The sequence below is a fragment of the Carcharhinus amblyrhynchos genome, chromosome 1, assembly GCF_965287045.1.
Source record: "Carcharhinus amblyrhynchos chromosome 1, sCarAmb.v2.hapA, whole genome shotgun sequence".
Lineage (NCBI taxonomy): Eukaryota > Metazoa > Chordata > Chondrichthyes > Carcharhiniformes > Carcharhinidae > Carcharhinus > Carcharhinus amblyrhynchos.
In genome coordinates this window covers 115095182-115116001 of record NC_137324.1, presented here as the reverse complement: position 1 = coordinate 115116001, position 20820 = coordinate 115095182, and the positions used below count along the sequence as shown (strand labels likewise).

At 39.1% G+C, this 20820-nt stretch overlaps 1 protein-coding gene across 3 annotated transcripts in view; it reads right to left on the bottom strand.

Annotated features, from left to right (window-relative positions):
- Positions 1-20820, bottom strand: part of prdm5 (PR domain containing 5) — a 274967-nt gene that overhangs the window by 174184 nt on the left and 79963 nt on the right. For 2 of the 3 annotated variants that reach the window (XM_080199169.1, XM_080199189.1), the window contains exons 9-11: positions 8876-8960; positions 8249-8406; positions 7961-7990 (exon numbers count right to left, since the gene is read on the bottom strand). In XM_080199169.1, coding sequence (XP_080055295.1) covers positions 7961-7990; positions 8249-8406; positions 8876-8960 — 273 coding nt within the window. The remainder of the gene's footprint in view (positions 1-7960; positions 7991-8248; positions 8407-8875; positions 8961-20820) is intronic. The other variant, XM_080199178.1, reaches the window with a different exon arrangement.

Here is a 20820-nt window from a genome sequence, read left to right as displayed (position 1 = left end):
AAGATTTGGCACCCTCTCATTTCTTTCTCTTTGTACTGTATGCTTTGTCTGTATAGCGTGTAAGAAACAATACTTTTCACTGCATATTAATACATATGACAATAATAAATCAAATCAAATCCTTAAGTTGGCTTCATGTAGTTAAAACAGAAACCCTAAAATACAAGGGGAGAAATCTTGCCATCATTCCTCACTGGCTGATGGGCAGGGCAAACCAGTAAGATCACATGAGAGCTGAGAAATCAGATTCACATCCCATCTAACTGGCACCAGGTATCCAGTGCTATCAGTGTCACACCTACTTTAGGCATGAGGCTGAATAAATTATTTAAATCAAATTTAAATCTAAATTTAATGTCATTAGCAAGCCCAGGGTGGTATCATCTGGGCATATTTGCCTCTGTGACCTCAGCTTTTAATGGGTTTTTTTGCACTAAGTACATAAGACAGCAGATTTGGACTCAACCAAAAAACAGATCAGAAACTCTCCCGTTTTCACACTTGTTCTGGATTTAGACTTTTTTTCAGATGATCATCCAAAGATCCTTGGAGCTAAAATCCTAGTTAATCGCCATAGTAATCCAGACGAACAGCTATGGCTGCTTCTGAGTGTCAATCACCATTGTAAATCACTTAGATTACTGTAACATGAACAGGTTGTATTAATTATTGCATTACACTCCATCTCATTTCCCAGTTACCCTGCTGAATTCTAAATTTAAAAATAAACACTATTATTTAGAAAAAAGAAAATCCATCATTCCATTTTAAATATTCCTGGCAGAACATTCAAATATCTGGTGGTTCGCTAACTTTCTTCCTATATTTAATCAGTAAGTTGATTATAATGATGACAAACACCAAGGTACAATTCAGAATCCAACTGGGGTGGAAACACTTAGCTCCCTTAGGAGCATCTAAATCTGCAGCAAGTGAAATTACCCATTCAAGTGGATTGGCATAGACATTTATCTGAAATGCAGTTTGTGAGCCTGGGCTGCACACAAGTTTGATCCTACCTTTGCCTACAAAACAGCAGTGACTACACTTCAAAACCAAATCATTGGCTGTGAAAGAACTCTTTTGGTGGTCCTAAGGACTTGAAAGGCATTTTAAAATACATGTTTCTTTTTAGTGATTCTTTTCTAAGCACTCCCAAAATGAAATAAAATATCATTTCACCAATATGCATTTCTAAAAAGATCAAAGCTCAAAAAAGGGTTTACCTTTTGCAAAAGAAAATATAGAAGAGGGGTGTGCACAAGATGAGGTATAATTACTTTACTTCAGGCCAACTATTTGCTTCTGCCCTAACATTCATAATAATCTAGATTTCACTACAAGACTGAACATCTCAAAGGTGGGGGCATCGTTTCTACACACAGGTTACCCTGGTAATGGATTGCATGAGTTCTACGAGGAATAGGAAGATATTAGCAAAAGCAAACATAGGTTGTAGAGACAGGGGAACAGGGAGCACAGTGGTTAGCATTGCTACCTCACAGCTCCAGGGACCCGGGTTCAATTTTGACCTCAGGTCACTAATTGTGCGGAGTTTGCATGTTCATCCTGTGTCCGCATGGGCTTCCTCTCAGTGTTCCAGTTTTATCCCACAGTCCAAAGATGTGCGGATTAGGTGGACTGGCCATGATAAATTGCCTCTTGGTGTCAGAGAGATTAGCAGGGTAAATATATAGGGTTACATGATAGGGGCTGTGTAGGATTGTTGTCAGTGCAGGCTTGATGGGCTGAATGGCCTCTTTCTGCAGTGTAGGGATTCTATTCTATGACTTATTATGGGGAATAAGGAAACGAGGGAGACATGAAAGAAATACTTTTGTATCTGTCTTTACGTGGTAAATCATACCAGAAATTGTGAGGAATCATGACTTAAATGTGAATGAGGTACTTAAACAATTAATTAATAAGGAGAAAGTACTGGAGAAACAGGCTAAAAGCAAAAAATTATGTGGATCTGATGTCCTACATCCTAGGGTTTTAAAATACGTAGCTGTAGAGATTGGTTTTGATCTTCCCAAATTCCCTAGATTCCAGAAGCTCCGTGTGAACTGGAAATGTAATTGATGTTCAAGAAAGGAAAAAGAGAAAGCAGGGAACTACAGGCTAATTAGCCCAACATCAGTAGAAGGGAAAATACCAAAATCATTTAGGGGCGTGGTTACAGAGCACTTACAAAACCATAACATAAGACAGAGACATAACACATTTTTATGAGAAGGTAATAGTGTTTGATAAACATTGAGAGTTTTTTCTGAGTGTGTAGCAGGGTAGATAAGAGGAACTAATGGGCATATTTAAGTACCACACAAGATTACCACAAGTCAAGGGCTCAATATATTCACATGGATTGAGAATTGGTTAACAGATAGAAAACAGTAAGGATAAACGGGTTATTTTTGGTTTGGTAGGTTGCAAGTAGTGAGATGCCACAAGGATCAGTGTTTGGCCCTCAGATATTTGCAATTTATACCAATCAGAAGGGGAGAGCAAGTGTAATGCATCCTGGTTTGTGGCTATACAAAGAACAAAGAACAAAGTAAATTAAAGCATAGGAACAGAACAAAGAACAAAAACAAAAGAACAAAAACAGCCCGGGAAACAGGCCCTTCGGCCCAACAAGCCCGCGCCGCCATCCCAACACCACCAGTCCCCCCCCTCCACTCATGACCCTTGCCTAATGTTTTATGGCCATCCACATTGAACAGATCCTTCGGCCTGCTAAGCATGCACTGACTATGCTGCCTGACTTAATAAAACTTCCGGGGACCATATCCCTCTATTCCCATTTCATCCATGTATTTGTCAAGAAGCCCTTTAAAAGTCACTATCATATTTGCTTCCACTACCTCCCCCTAGAACGAGTTCCAGACATCCACTACTCTCTGTGTAAAAAAATCTAGCTCGTACATCTCCTTTAAACCTTGCCCCTCACACGTTAAACCTATGCCCCCAGTAAGTGACTCTTCCACCCTGAGAAAAAGCTTCTGACTATCCACTCTGTCCATGCCTCTCATAGTCTTGTAGACTTCTATCAGGTCTCTCTTCAACCTCCTTCGCTCCAGCGAGAACAAACCAACTTTCTCCAACCTCTCCTCACAGCTAATACCCTCTATACCCGGCAACACCTTCGTAAATCTTTCCTGTACCCTCTTCAAAGCCTCTGCATCCTTCTGGCAGTGTGGCAACCAGAACTGAACACTATATTCCAAGTGCGGCCTAACTATATCTAGTAGAAAAGAAGCAATGAGGGGAACATAGAGACCACAAAGAGTTAAGTGAAGGTGGAGTATAATGGGAGGAAATTTGAAATTATTCAGTTTGGTAGGAAGAATAGATAAGTTGATATTCAAAAAGGTGAGAGATCACCAGGTTTCAGTACTCAAGAAGCTTGGGGATCCTTGGACATGAATCATATATTATATGCAATTAGGAAAGCAAATAGATTGCCTTTATTGCAATGAGGTTGGAGCATAAAAGTAAGGAGGTGGTCTTGCTGAGGCCATACCTGCAGCACAGTGTACAGTCTTGTCTTCTTTCTCAAATCTTGCTAGCCTTAGACAGGGTGCAACAAATGTTAACCAGATTGATTGCAGAGATGAGAAGGAATAAAGTAGAACGGGCCTATACCTTTCTGAATTTAGAGAATGACGTATGAACTAATTATGATGTACAGAATTCTTAAAGGGCTTGACAGCACTGTTTCCCTTAGTTAGACAGTCCAGAACACAAGGTCATGGAGGAAGTTTTCCAGTCCCACCCGCCACGGGAATTGTAACTCGGGGGGGGGGGGGGGGGGGCGGGCAGACGATGCAAAAGTCCATTGACATTGGGCGAGATTTTTCAGTTTCGGGGCAAGTGAGGCCAAAAATCCCACCTATACTCTTAGGATAAGGAGTCAGCCATTCAGGCCTGAGAGGAGGACAAATTTCTTCACTCAGAGGGTTATGGACATTTGAAGTTGCTACACCAATGAGCTGAAAGATGCTCAGTCATTGAATACATTCAGTGCTTGGCAGAGTTTTGAGTATTAAGAGAATTAAGTGATTTGGGAATGGTGCAGGAGAGCGGGGTTGAAGTAGATCAGTCATGGTCCAAATGAATTGCGTAGCAGGTTCAAGAGACTATATAGTCTACTCCTGTCCTTATTTCTTAAGATTTTACCCAATTCAACTACATCTCAGGAAAGTTTGTAAAAACTAACTTGGCTATAGGAAGATTCTCCCTCAGTTGACTTAAAGTCAGGAAACAGATCTATTAAACTAGAAGATTTAGCAGGCAAGCAAAATTTTAAAAATACGAAAAGGTCAAAGAGTTGAAATTTGGGCCCGATATTAACTGTTCTCTTCTTAACAGGCCCAAGCATTAAAACAAGATATACAGATAAACAGAAAAATAGTATGCAGGTAGAGCAGGTAATAAGAAAGGCACATGGAATCATGGCATTTATATTCTATTCCTTTAGCAATAAAAGTAGTGAAGTTGTTGCTACTGAACAAGCATTAGTGAGACCATAGAATATTGCATACAGTTTGGTTCCCTTACTTGAGGTGGGGTGGAGTTGCATTGGAGGCAGTTCAGAGGAGGTTCACTCGATTGATTCCAGAGACAAGGGGTTTGTCTTAGAGAGAGATTGGGCAGTTTAGGTCTATACTCTCTGGAGTTTAGAAGAATGAGAGGAAATCTAATTGAAGTATGTGAGATGACGACAGACATCGACAAAGTAGAGATGGAGAGGATGTTTCCTCTTGTGGGGCAATCTAGATCAAGAGGTCATAGTTTTAGGATAAGGGGCGGCAGAGTTAAAACAGAGATGAGGAAAATTTACTTCTCTTAAAGGGTTGTGATTCAATGGAATTCACTATCCTCAAGTGTGGCGGATGCCAAGACCTTGAGAAAATTTAAGGAAGAGGTGGACAGATTTTTAAATTAGTAAGTATTTGAAGGGCTATGGTGAACAGATAGTTAAGTGGAGTTGAGACTGAGGTGAGATCAGCCGTATTAAATGGCAGAGAAGGCTCGAGGGGCTGAATTGCCTACTCCTGCTCCCAGTTCTTATGGTATTGATTGTGCCTGCCTGACTTTGTGCTAGAGAGTTCAGAAAGAATGTTATATAAACTTTTGAGAACAATCATCCTTCAGAAAACATTTCAACAGGTTGAAGTGGGGGGGGTTGAGAGTTTCAAGTTTCAGGCATCCAGATCACCAACAACCTCCGCACCGATGCCATGATTAAAAACACACAGCAACACCTCTATTTCCTCAGAAGGCTAAGGAAATGTGGTATATCCACTACAATTCTCACCAACTTTTACAGATGTATCATAGGAAACATTCTTTCTGGATGTATCACAGCTTGGTATATTCTGTCCAAGACCACAAGAAACTACAAAGGGTCCTGAATGAAACCTATTCCATCACGCAAACCAGCCTCTCATCCACTGATTCTGTCTATACTTCCCGCTGCATCCGAAAAGCAGCCAGCATCATTAAGGACCCCACACACCCCGGACATACTCTCTTCCATCGGGGAAAAGATACAAAAGTTTGAAGTCACATACCAACTGACTCAAGAATAGCTTCTTACCTGCTGCAACCAGATTTTTGAACAGACCTATCTCATATTAGGTAGATCTTTCTCCACACTCGAGCTATGACTGTAACACTACATTCTGCACTCTCACTTTTCTTTCTCTATGTACGGTATGCTTTATCTGCACAGCGCACAAGAAAAAATACTTTTCATTGTATACTAATACATGTGACTATAATAAATCAAATCAAAACATTTCATTTTCCTAACTCCCACCATCTAATTTTTGACTGAGCATAATATAGCAACTTCTGCCCACTGCATCCCAACATCTTTTAGCATCTCAGAACCAAGTCATCCTTTTATGCAGAATATGTCTGTCCCCTGAGCAAGAACTATCCATCAGCAGAACTCAAGGATGGGGTAATATTATCCAGGGGCATAAACTGGCAAAACTAGCAGTGTGTTGGAATCAAGATTACAACAGATCAAAACTTCCAACTTTTTCATGCTTCAGAATAAAGGCCAGAAACGGGTGGGAGAAAATGCGAAATGTTGGGTTTTCCAACATTTAGACAGACATTGGATCCAGATGAACAAATATCTGCTGCTGAACCAAATACATTGCAAGCAGGCCCTGGCAACCAAGGGGGGTGAGGGGATCGTGATCTCTCAGTGGACAGGCAACACCGTTGCTATGGATCAGCCATTGCCACCAAGGAGCCCTTCTGTGGACGATAAGAGTGCCCAAAAAGATGGTCCCTTGCCCCCCAAAAGACACTGGAAGGCTGCCAAGTTCCATTGGGTGGTTGGCCCACTTGGCAGTAGGTTCATTGTGACATGGACAAAATGTCCACAGAAGGGGACCTGATTTGGTTACTGAAGTGGCTCGATTGGGCTCCGGGTGAGTGGATCATCTGCTATCCTTCCTGCCACTGGCAAAATGACATGGCGGAGGAACATCAGGCACACCTTTTTGCCAGCTTTCCCACTCCCAGCCCTTGTACCATATGAACACAACTATTTTGACCACATTTCTTTCACTTAATGTCTTCTATCTTAAACTCTAGGAGCAGAATTTTTCGGCCTTGCTCAAGCGAGACTAGAAATTCCCATCCGAGGTCAACGGACATTTCCGTTGTCTGCCTCTCACCCACTCTGATTCTGTGGCAGGCAGTGGCAGAATTTTAGTTTAGGTGTGGCACATGATTATATGACAGAGTGGAGACACACCCTGAAATCTGCTTAACGTTTGTTTATTAGTACCACATATAAACAGGTTACAGAGTAGGCATATTGCTCCGTGGCATGATTCCAAACTCTTTCTCAAGAATCTTAGACATGACTAACTGATGTCTGTAGAACGTCACCATCTACGTCATACTTAATTTATCCCCTTTGTTACATGGCACTTGAGAGCATTTAATTAACCCTTATGACAATCCTAAGGGCAAAACGCAACAGATGCTGAAAATATTACATGAAGCAGAAAAGTTGGAAATATTCAGCAGATATGCAGCATTCATGAGGATGCAAATACAATTGGTGTTGGAGATTTGCAACTCCTTGTCCCAAAATGAAAAATATTAGGGATGCAACAAATTTGGAGAAAGTATTGAGCAGAGGGGAGGAAAACAAAAGGAAAGCATTGTGGTAGGCTCGATGGCAGGTGTGATTTGAACGGCAAAAGGAACGATAGGGCAAAGCAACAGGGGCTAATAAAGAAACAAAGAAGAATCTAGAGGAACGGCAAATGGCAACCACCACCACGCTGCCAAAAAAATGCTGTCCTCACCAGAAATTATTGGTTATGCTTCGCAAGATTAAAGAGATGTGCATCCCGACTAGCTGATGCAATACTTCATCAAGGTGGAGAAAGTCACAGACAAATAACTCAAACTCGAAATAATGATGTTCGGTTAAATAATTCTTACTATTCAACCAACACAGAAATGGAAAGATTGGCCAAATGTTTTATGTTTATTTTAAAACTGTAAAGCTCTAAGCACAAATGACACAAAAGTTCTTCCATAATATTCTTAAAGTGAACAAAATAGTTGCACTACTTATAGAAAATAATCACTTCCATGACCCAAATATGGGCTTGCATGTCCAGTCAAACACTTGAATCTTTCCAATTGTTTTATGCATTTTAATTGGACTACATGCTGCTTGGCAAATTTAATACACTTAACATTGCAGCAGTGGCAAGGACACTTGAATCTATCATTTACAGAACTGAAATTGGTGGAAGGATATAAAGAAACACAACTGATAAGTTTGACAAACATCTTAAATTCACAGGAACAATTAACCAGATTAGACATTTCATCTGCATATACATTTGTTTTAAAAGTATAATTTTTGTTTTAAAAAAGTTGTTCAACTGGGAAATTACTAATGACTTACCGATATGCAGAGCTTCCCCAGGTCCTTGTGCTGTGGAAAGGGTGATGTCAGTGAGTGCAGATTACAAACATTGTGATGTAAGCAAGTGCAAATTTATCAATCATGATTGGCAGTAGGGCATTTACAAGGTTATTTTTGCAGTCAGCCACAGGGTTAATGACAAATTTGAGAGAATTTTAAAATTGTGTATATATATTAGATATATATATATACACAAATGTACATGTGTATACATACACAAATATATTCACATATGTATACATGTATATATGCTGAATTCATATTTACCTTTTTGTGGTTCTTATACACATTTCTGTGAGCAAATCCTTTTCCGCAAAGTTTGCATTTGTAGGGCTTATCCTCGCTATGGATAATTTTATGTGCAGTCACTTGATCTAGCCGTTTGAAAGATTTACTGCAGACCTCACAGGTGTAAGGGCGTTTCTCTGTGAAGAATGAGCAGCAAATATTAAACTGTCAGTTTCTAAAGAAGGAAAAGATGAAAGGAAGACTTTATCCACTGAGGGAATCTTGCAATTAAGTCAACACAATTAAGATTAAACCAATTAGATGGACAGCTGCATGCCTTTTGAATTACGTGCATCAAATTGCTTTTTTGTAGGACAAGCTCGGGTATATCTCCTGCAATTTGCACATCTTAAACCATCTCTTCCAAACACCAAACTCCATTTAATTAGCTTCAGTCAAAAGAGAATGACTTCAAAGAAAAATAGCTTCACACCATGAACATAAATTGGCTCTTTTTCAGATTAAAGACGGTTAAGCAGCTATGACAAATTTTATTTTGTGTTACTTAATTACCAGGAAAGCAGGTCACAAGGCAGGACCCCGGAAAGTGAAACTTCAGCTATCTGGCTTTCAGCTTCAGTTAAAAAAAAACCAGGTTAGAATTACCTGAATGGGTAATCATATGGCGCTTCAACTGGTTTGCAGATATGAATTTTTTGTCACACTCCTGGCAATTGAAGATCTCGTGAATCTTTAAATTTAAAGACAAACAGTGATTATTACATGCAAGGAGAATTCAAAGAAGATATCAGATCAAAGACACAAATCTTCTGAGATTGCTTTGAGCGGGTTTAATGACTTCTTGCCTCAAGCCAAGTTAACATTTACAATTGTACTGTAATTGCCTTCCTAATAATCTCGAGACATTATAGTTATGAAAATAAAACTCGACATTTTAAAAATAACAGTACAAGATTAGGACCCTGTGTGGGAGGAGGGACATGAGTTGTATATAAAAGATTTTATGAGAAGCATAATTCAAGAATATTAATTGAGAAAATTAGTTTAGAAATATTGAAGTTAAACTGATTGCAAGAGATTTGCTGACCTTAAAGTTCAGATTCGTCTTTTAACCTGAAGTTGTGATAGTTATTACTTTATTCTGTATCTCATTTATTGGTTTATTCTGTAACTCATCATGTCCTGGATTTTGTTGGAATTAATTTATGATACTAGCTGTCTTATAAAGCTGGAATTGTTTAATAATCCTGGCATAGAAGTTTCTTTCATATATTTTCATCCATAAATTTTTATTGCTGTTTGAAACTACAATACTAAAACAAAAAAAGACACATATTTAAAGGCTAGGAATCTCACTGAACTATCTAAATCAACATTGTATACATTGTTTTACAATGAACTGTCATTGAGGCAATAGCATTTTGTTCTTTTGGGAGTAGACTAACATTACCTTTTTTTGAAAAAAAGAGAATGCCATGCCATTTTGTGTAGCACATTCTAGAAAGCACATGAAAACATAGTCCATGGGGGTTTGAAATTTTACTCAGGAAGAATGTCTTGAGATAGTGGGATTCTATTGCCACTGGAGCAGAGAAGATGAAGCAGAAAAGTGGGAGGGGTTTTTAAATTTAAGTTTTGAGAGAGTGACCAGTAGATCATTTCCTCTGGCTAGGGAGTCAGTGGTGAGGGGTCATCGATTGAACATTTTTGATATCAGCGTACAAAGTTAGCAGAAATTGCTTAGTAGGGTGTTGAAGCATGGAATATTTTGCTACAGGAAGTGGTTGCGGAAGAAGCCATTGTACCTTTTCAGGAAAATATAAATATTTGAAGCAGAGAAAAATAAGGGAGTATCGGCACTAACAAAAAAAAAGTTACAATCGCAATACATGGTCCTGTAATGTAAATTTTTGCTTGAAAGTTTTATTTCATTGTTTTGTAACAGTTAAATCATTATGGATATTTACATCAGTTGTACTAATCATACTAATTTTGTACTAAACTAAGCTAAAAGCAAAAGTTAATGAAAATGACAAAGCTGTAACTAAATTCCACTAATTATAAACATTTTACAATACTTCAAAGAATAACTAATTGCTATTTTAGCCATGACATTGAATCATTGATGACAGGCAATATTTTTGAATCTGGCCTATCTTCAGCTATTTTTAATTAAATCCATATAATTATGCCATGTGCTATGGACAGGAACAACTCTATAAAGGCATACAGCTCTGACACATTACACATAATAGATTTACAAAAATGCCTCATGTATGGAAACTTTAAGGGTGAATGAGCAAATCTTCTATTAATATTTTGAACTTATGACATTTCATACTCCATGGCCATTGGATTTATTACATCAAGCCCAGAAAATGATCTGCCGTCCGATTTAATGAGACTCTCCACACCTTACATAAAGGAGCCAATATAGGCAATTATTTCATATGGTGCAAATTTAATACGAGAGGTAGTGAGTACATTTAACAAATCAACACAGCTATACAGTGCAGTGAACACTGTTAGTGAAATAACCATACCTTCTCAAGATATGACGAAGAAATCTGTCAGATACAAGTGTTGATATACAAGTAGTGACATCTAATATAATTTCAAGAGTAGCAGCACTTGGAATTCTTCCAGTTGCAGCCAACATTTTGAATGGGAAAAGGGACTAAGAGTTGCAGCTACACTTCTGTGTCCACCTGCAGTTTGTCTAACATTATGTGGTCATAAAACGAAAGGGAAGCATGACAGAGGGAGGGAAGACCATTCTGGTGAAAGAATAAAAATCTAATTCCTCAAACACATACAAATATAATACAAATAAAGCCCATCTTGAGAAGGTGGCTTTCTTACAATTTTGCACTTCTTAATTGGTCCACATAACAATATATAATGTACTGGAAGATCTGCCTTCAATAAATGAAACACTGGCAATTACAAAAAAAAACAATTGACACTTTTTTTTTCAATTAAACAGTATACTTTCAGATATTTATTACTGAGGCCAGTAGCATTTCAAATTAAGACTGCTTAATTTTAAACAATTTTTTATTGAAATTTGAGCTATGCCACTCAAACATCCGATGGAAAGAATGTACAATTTTCTAAAGAAGGTTGAAATTTGCCAAATGCCAAGATAATGTTGAGTGGACCAATTACTTGCATAACTTTTCTTTTAAATTCATTCGTGGGACATGGGCATCACTGGCTGGCCAACATTTACTACCCATCCCAAGTTGCCCGAGGGCAGTTGAGAATCTAACACATTGCTGTGGCTCTGGACTCACATATAGGCCAGACCAGGTAAGGACGGCAGATTTCCTTCCCTCAAGGACACTAGTGAACCAGATGGGTTTTTCTGACAATCAGTAAAGGTTTCATGGTCATCAGTAGATTCTTAATTCCAGATATTTTTAAATGAATTCAAACTCCACCATCAGCCGTGATGGGATTTGAACCCGGGTCCCCAAACATTAGCTGAGCTTCTGGATTAATAGTCTAATGATCTAGGCATGATGATTAGGGCATCATCTTCCCCTATATATATCAAAAAGGAGAAGCTATTTTTTTTCTCATCAGTATGGAGTCCAACTAATGTGCTGCTTCCATTTCTTCTCCCATAGCTTACCAAGTCAAACATCCCACCGGCCTTGGCTATTCTGCAACTGGCCACTTTGCTGGAGGTGTTTATGAAATTAAAGTTGAGGGAGGCAGTACAGGGTGGGATGTCACTCATCATTGCTCCAGGCATCACCTTGGTCCGCAGGAAGATCAGGATGGCAAAGGAGGACTGAGAACTTGGAGGCTGGTGCCTTTGCTCTGCACACGTGGCATAAAAAAGGACACTCAGTGCCCAGGCTTTGAATGGGGTTGATATCCCACTGACACCAAGGGGCAGGAGAGCACGAGACAAGGCTGCCCGGGGGAAGGCTCCAACTTAAATGGCAACATGACGGACAAATTTCAGGGACTGTGAAGTTGAGTGGCCTCATCCTTCTCGGGAAAGCAGAAGCACTTTTTAAAAAATGCAAGCAAGCATACAAGTTAAATCTACTCTATGATGCCACTTGGTACATTTTCCACCAGCATCACTTAATGCCTTTGAATATGGTCTTCCATACCCCTCTATGATTAAACCCCCTATCTAAGGGGTCTCAGGCTTGCCTACCACTCCATTTTTACACTGCTTCACCACGCACTCATTGGACACCACTTCTTGGCCCACAGGTAAATTTGTGGGAACTGTCACAAGTAACGCAGGTGGAGTGTCTCAAAACTGGCAACCTTGGACAAAGTCCACGCTGGACATCAGATTTTTTCAGTTTTTGGAAAAAGGTCCCGAGACATTTCACAGCACATGAACTGTAATTAGATAAAGATTGACAGCAACTGAGTCCAAATCTGAAGCTGGATAACATTTTGGAAAGGCAAAAACCTAAAAACCGTGCTGACTGAAACACTAGAGAAGCGCTCAAGATGGAAACTGTGCAGAGAAGAGCAACTTTTCAAACTTTTCCAAACTGGGTCAGATGAGGTCAAAGATTTCTTCGTTCACTCGAATTGCAGGAAATGACAGGAGTATGAAACAGATAACCACTCAGCACACCACCAAATCCCAATCAATCCAGGAAGTTTTTCCCATTCTTTCAATAGCACTTAAATTCTTTCATGGCCCACTTAAAATATGTCCAATTTTCAGACATCATTGGTTTTCAAATAGCTGATTTTGGGTGCTTGGTGATAATCAATCCAAATGATATTCTACAAAGAAAACTGCAATTCTTTTGTCTATCATATTATTAGTAACAGTAGAGTCCAAGTAGGGAATGAACATACTTCACAAAGAAAAATCCAAATTCAAAACTGCTTAAAAATTGATTTGATTTAAGTAACCCCTAGGGTGTCTTACTGAGAAGCCAAACATACTTCCTGGCAGTATAATAGTTTACTTTCACTAGTACACCAACAAAAAGAAAATTAACTTGACCACATGGCAGATTTATGGTCACTTATTTAAGGTGGTTTATTTGTGGATCTTTGTTGGAGCCCAGAATTCCAAGACCTGATTAACATTTATTATCACCATCCAGATTTTTATTATTCATAATATTTCTTACAATTATTAAATAATTGTTGCTGTTCAGTCACAGTGTAAGCTGCAGTCTATTTTAAGCCCTTAAAATTCGCTGAGAAATCCTAGGGGAATGTTTACAAGAATGCTTATGGGATATGTGAAGTACTAAACTCAATATCAAGCCAATAGTTTATATTCTGCAGCTTTCCTTATTCTCAGATGAGCTATAATCTATTTGACTAGCTTCAATTAAAAATACAGTGTTGCGGATTACCACAGAAAAAGAGTGCTCTACCAACAACAGCTTATGCAATGTTTCTCAAATAAATTCTATGGAGAATGTGACAAGTTGAATTTCAGAAATTTTTGCATGAAAGGAAAGCTCAGAATAAAGGTTCAGATTTAATTAGATAGCCTAACCCAAGTTACACAAGCCACATTCACTACATCATTTTTCTGGCACATCACACCCTATAACAGGGTCTCCAAACTACGGCCTGCAGCCACATCCAGCCCGCAGCGGGCTACATCTGGCCCGCATCAGTGGGGCGGGATGGGATTCCCACCGCCGAAAACACTCCTGCATCCGGAACCCCGCCGCTGACTCAGGATCCGGACGTAGGGACAGAAGCCACAGGCGGGACATTTGCTGCCGTTCCGTATGATGTCTGATGGTCCTCTTTACTGGCCTATTGTTTGGAGCTGCCGTCCTGTGACTGACAGTTCATTAACTCTTATCCAATTGCCACTCTGCATTGACTGAGTGACAGCTGCTTTATCCAATCCATAAGCTCCATCAGTCTGAAATGAGCGAGAACAATGACAATGACGGTGGCAACTCAGACCAATTCATTTATGGACGGAAAAAAGAGAAGTGGAAAGTGAGTGCCGCCTGTTTAATGAAGAATGGGGTGTAAAGTACTTCTTTGTACAAGCAGATGATAAAGCCTTGTGTGTCACATGAAATGAAACTATTGCAGTTTTGGAGGAGTACAATGTACGTCGGCACTATGAGACCAAACATGAACCACATTATTCCCAATTCACAGGAACACAGCGTTCGGAAAAATTTGAATCAATGCAACGCACGCTGCTTTCCCAACAAGCTTTTTTTTTTAGTGGAAAAGATAACTAAAAATGAAGCTTTAACCAGGGCCAGTTACAAACTAGCTTATGTGCTGGCTAAAAAAGAGAAGCCACTCACCGATGGAGATCTCATCAGAGAGTGTACAATGGAAGCAATGGAAGAGTTATGCCCAGAAAAAACAAATCCATTCAAATTCAGTCTTGCGCCAAATACTGTTGCTCATAGAATTGAGGATATAGGAAGCAATATATTTCATCAAATTGCAGACAAAGCAAGAAATTTTCAGTTGTATTCTCTCGCACTTGATGAATCGACTGATGTGTGAGACACATCACAGCTCTTAGTATTCATCCATGGTGTCGACAGTGAATGACACAAGAATTAGCAACAGTGCATAGCACGCACAGAACAGTAACTGGAGAAGACATCTCCAAAGAATTGCAAAAAACTGTGTTAGAATATAACCTGCAGTGGAATAAACTGCAATGCGTGACAACTGATAAAGGAAAGAGTGTGTCTAGGGTAAAGAAAGGTTTGGTTGGACAAATCACAAAAGCTTGTGAGGTTGGTGGGTTCTCAAAGCCCATGTTTCTGCATTGCATTATCCATCAACAAGCATTGTGCGGAAAATATGTGGATATACCTTGTGTTCTGAGACCCGTTGTTTCAACAGTGAATTTCATTCGATCTCATGGACTTGATCATCGTTAATTTCATGATTTTCCGAAAGAAACTGATTCTGAGTTTGGTGACTTGCCTTATTATACAGCAGTTTGATAGCTGAACCTGTGGAAAGGTTCTATCACAGTTCTTTCAGCTCAGAGACAAAACTGATTCCTTTCTCACAGAGAACAATCGACCCGAACCACTTTTATCAAACACTGACTGGCTTTGGAAATTGGCATTTTTTGCAGACGTGACAGGCCATATGAATCAATTGAATCTGAAGTTGCAAGGTGAAACAAACTTGATTTGTGATCTATTCGCGCATGTCAAAGCATTCAGGGCAAAACTGATGCTATTTCAAGAAAGTTCATAACTGGGTTCATTTTCCATGTTGTGAAAAATTTTATGGAGAAAGTGAAGCAGAATTTCCTTCTTCATTTGCAACAGAAATCATTAAGGACTTGCAAAAATATCTTGATAGAAACACAGATGAAATAAAGCCGTTTCAAAATCCATTTGACTGCAATGTTGAAACACTTCCAAGTCAGTTTCAAATGGAAATTATTGATCTCCAATCAGATGACACGCTAAAAGGCAAGTATAAAGAAGGAAATCTGATCCAATTTTATAAATCTTGCAGCCTCAGCAGTTTCCAAATTTGAAGTGATTTGCTTGTGGATTTGTACAAGTTTTTTGCTACAATGTACCTGTGTGAACAAACATTTTCAAAAATGAAATATGCCAAGTTTAAATATCAAGCAAATTTATCTGATGAGCATTTGAAGTCCATTCTAATAATTGGCTCCTCAAGCTTGAAACCTCAGTTCAGCAATACTTTGAAATTAAAAAATTAGTTCCATCATTCCCATTAATCTTGTGCAAAACTTCATGATTTATTGGTTGTGGTTGAAAACTCCAATTGCCAGAATTGTGTAAAAAAGGTGCAGACTGAATTTATTTTCGTTCGATCTTTATTAATGGTTCAAGTTTATTTTGAATTTCTTTGTTTTACTGAAGTTCTTTCTTGGGGCATGTTTATTTTTCTTATCGTGTGCCACAAAATTGGGCAAATTCTCATTTCAAGTAAACATTTGTAAAATTTCAGTAAATAAAATTAATTAAAAAAATGAATAGCCTGCTTTTCTCATCTGCAGTTAAGTAATTGATTATTGTGTCAGAGCATTTGCTAATGTTTTACATTTTTACTCATTATATATCATTTCTCAGTGTAAGCACAGCTTTGTTTCTTTGTAATGGTCACATTTCTCTTTTGTCCTGAATCATATCGTGCTGATTACAAAGATGATCCAAATAAAACTTATTCATTCATTTAAATTTTATTCATTCATTTATAAACTAATTTTTTTCTCTGACCCCCAAAAACGTGTAAAATATACAACGTGGCCCTCGTACTGAAAAGTTTGGAGACCGCTGCTCTTTAATATGCAAATTACCACAGTGGTTCATGAAAACAGTCATGACTTTCTTTCCATCTAATGTAAGAATTGCCCTGTGGTACCCTCATCCCAGCAAAGAACAACATTGATGGAAATGTAAATCTCCTATTACACATGGGCCGGGACTGTACCACCCCGCCCACCACAAAGTCAGCATGGGCGAGGGCCTGACAATGGAAATTTCCGGATTCGCCCGAGCGAGGCTGTAAAATCTCACCCATGGTCTCTAATATACAATGGGCCTTGATACATTGGGAAACATCACAGAAATTTGGATTGTTTTAAGACCATGAGATTTAGGGGCAGAGTTGGGCCGTTCAGCCCACCAAATCTGCTCCGCCATAAGTTTCTCAACCCTATTCTCCCGCCTTTTCCTTGTGACCTTTGATCCCCTTACTAATCAAGAACTTAACTATCTCTGCCTAAAATATACTCAATGACCCAGACTCCACAGGCTTCTGTGGCAATGAATTTCACAGATTCACCACCCCCTCTCTGAAGAAATTCCTCCTCATCTCAGTTCTAAAAGGTCATCCCTTTATTTTGAGATTGTGCCTTCAAATCAATAGTCTGTCCTACTAATGGAAACATTTTGCCCACATCCAATATATCCAGGCCATTCAGTATTACGTAAATTTTATCAATATTGACATTCAAGTGGACCTAGTATCTTCTGACTGACAATCTGCAGTCTGGCCCAGGAGTTATCAAAGTTCTGCTCATCACTTTCCTGTACTGGGGATATGAAACAAGTGCAGGAAAAGTACAAGGTAAGCAGGGGGAGAATACACGCACGCACACACAGCAGATGTGATGCATTTTAGGATTACTGCATTTGTATAGCACAACAATGGAAAGTGATCTCGTATCAAGTAAGCTAAAACTTTTATCCATAAAGAACATGAAATCATAGGACATTCCCTCAGCTCCAAGATGAGTACTTGCCCTCAATTGAAAATTTCAAACCCAAACTGCATCATTATGGAACAGAAATTGTGTACATACAGGAATAAATTGCTTATTGACTACATTTTCCCCAAGTAGTAAGACTCACATCTCAAATGCTGGAGTTAATAAGTTGCTTTTTTTAAAAAATTAGGACGAGTGGCCAATGGACTGAGCAACTAGGCCCAACACAGAAGTGACAATCTAAATTTGAACAACAGTTAACAGCCTCCGCAGTCAATAATGTCCAATTAAGGACATTATTTGCATATTCCCCAGTTTTGGCCAAAGTCTCTAAGAGCTCAGATTCCCGCCTTTACCATTTCTGCAAAGGGCTACATGTACCCATGTACCTGAGGGTGGACACCTGGGGGTCTTGGCATTCTAAATTTATGAAATCAGTAACCCCATTGGGTGCTGTAACCCCGCTCAGTGACCTCATTGGCTGAAAGCCAGAGAATCTTCCAGACAGTGTAAAGAGAGGTGTAAGATGGCACCTGGAGGCCCCAGTGAAGACTTGACCACAGCGAAGACTCAATCTACAGTAATAACTAAATGACAATGCAAGACCAAGCATCACAAGGAAAACCCTGAGTTCGAGACGTTTCAGAGCTCAGCAAACAAGACCCAGCAGCTCGATCATGTTCATCGACAAGGGTAGCTTCAGAAATCTCAGACTGATAGCACAAAGTATCAAGTTATTGTGGGAGTTCGAAGTTTTTTTGTGTCGAGTTTGTATGAAAAGGATTTGTTTATAAAATTGGATTAAACCACAAACTGACTCTTATCCTTTGTTCATCTCATGAATAAGAGCACCTGGGTAAATGGGTTTTAGTATAACAGGTCAAAGCGTCTGAAGCTGGAGACAACATTGGTTACTGGTAGCAGCTAACGCTTCAAGATCTTTGGGTCCTGCCTATGGCGTACTCCTGCTATGGGTTTCCTAGCAGAGAGGGGCGCGTTCAATGGGAAACTATGTTGACAATGGCGGGGCTAGAAGATCCTGCCACTAGCCAATGGCAGGCACCTCCTGCCACCACAAAACATGTGGCAGTTTGCACGGTAAATCTGCCCACAAGTTTTTTTTAAATTTTCAGCTGACTGGGTATTTGCAATTTAAACTCAGAGAGAACAAACTGCTTAAAAATGCAAAACCTCATTCCAAGGTGAAGATGAGAAACAAATAAATTGTCAAGGGAGTGTGAAGGGTGAGACATTTCCTTTAACCCCAAAATCCATCAAAACTCTAAGGAAGGGACATTAAAAATACATGACATTGAAAAAATGGATGCCACAGCCCCACAAAATTATCTCCTGTAAATGTTTAATGGGTGAAGTATTTCAAGGCAAAACTGCCCGACCATTACACCATTTGCAGGTGACACAGGTGGTGTCAAGAAAGCTTTAGCAGTGGAAACAGACTGATGCCTGCTCACTCTCCCACTCTCTGAGTTTTGGAATAGGAGTGTCGCTGGGTTTAAGAAGCCAACTCTATCAAGAACCTACCAGCAAGCTGAGATCCTGTAATCATTGCAACATCTTCTACATCTGACTGCATCAAAGAAATCAGCTAACCTAAATCACATTTAAATTCTATACCTCAAGGACAGCCAAAGAACACTTAATCCTATATTCTTTTATGCTGAGTGTCAGTATGCATGTGAGCACGTGTCTGTGTGTCAGTCTGACTGCATGAGTGCAGAAAGCTTGACATTGCATTTTTATCATTTTTCTTGGGTTTAGTGGTTAATAAATTTTCTCTCTGACTCAAGAAACCTGGTTTGGTTGGCTCCTTTTTGCTCACAACTTAAACCGTTAAACGCATGCTGATTCGGAAAATAAATATCTTCATAAAAAAAGAAACAAATTTTTGTTTGGCCAACCAAGGAGGTCGAGTAGAGAGGTGCAAGTTCACTCCTTCTCACCTGGTCATAACAATCCTTAAAAAAGGAAAATTCAATGCCACCCCATAATCTTCTTCCTGCTTTCTCCCACCACAAACCCATCAGAGAAGCTTATCTTATCAAATAACATTTGAAAGATGACAACTCCTTGTCCAACAGAATTACATTGTCACCTGATTAAATTTTCAATCTTCTAGTCATGTACCTAAACTCAACATCATTCTGATGTTGAAGTTCTTATTTCAACCAAATAACGGTGCTATGGGGTATTCATCATCACCAGTTGTCACTAACATCTTTATGGAATTACCTGTGCAAGCAGCACTTCAATCAGCTAGTCTTCGAACTTTGATCTATTGACATTTTTGTTACAGGGTGACATAATGGAAAAGAAGTTCATAGTTTTCTATATCCTCTTAACAATCAACATTCCAATATAATTTTTACAGCGGCAATAGGACAACTTTTCATTACAATTCTTGATATTTTCATCAAGTCTCACAGTGACATACCAATACATCATGTCTATCAGAAGCCCACTCTCACTGTCAGATATGTGGTGTCATCCAAATACAATAGTCTGAACAATCAGCAATATCATCATGCGCATATTGCCATCCTGCACTATATAACTACTTATTTCACCTGTTCCACTCATTCTTCCCGACAGTGGGCACAGTGCCTGAAATGTTGAGGCAACAACTGCTCTTTTCAAAGCAGGTTTTACAGGGTGGAACCTTAAAATTTCTTTGCTCAATGCTAATGAGCTCTTGTTCACCCCAATTATCTGTGAAGCTCCACCAAGTAAATTTGACCTTTATCCTTAGGAAGTGAATAGTTTAGTCAACTCACACTATCATCCATCGGGTTTCTTTTAGCGCACAATTTAAAAGCTGTTAGTATGAAAATGTTGATTCTCTGACAGAAAATGCTGGAAATATCATAGCAGCCTTGACAGTATCTGTGGAGAGAGAATAGAGCCAACGTTTTGAGGCTGGATGACTCTTGGATGGTCAGATGGATGATAGATGCTGTCAGACCGGCTGACATTTTCCAACATTTTCTGTTTTAGTTTCAGATTCCAGCATCCACAGAAATTTGTGTTTATTATGTTTTCCCTAATTATTTGCTGAATAGCAAAAATTGCTTAGATACCACTCCATGGTTGTCACCATCTATGAAACAGTAGGAAATCATGCAGTGTATTGTATCAGCTCTGTAACCCAGATTCAAATGTAATTCAAACCAATGGGATGAATATCTCCTCTCCTTGCTGGCTCTCATGGTCCTATGAGAAATGCATTTAGAGAGTCTAACCAGTTCTTAGTGTATGAACCCACTGTGCAAAAAAACTTCAATTGTTAATTTTCCCCAGCAAATAACAAGCGTTAAAAATAGCAAAAAAGAATAAAGCTTAATTCTGGGCAGATCAAAGGGAATTTTATTCA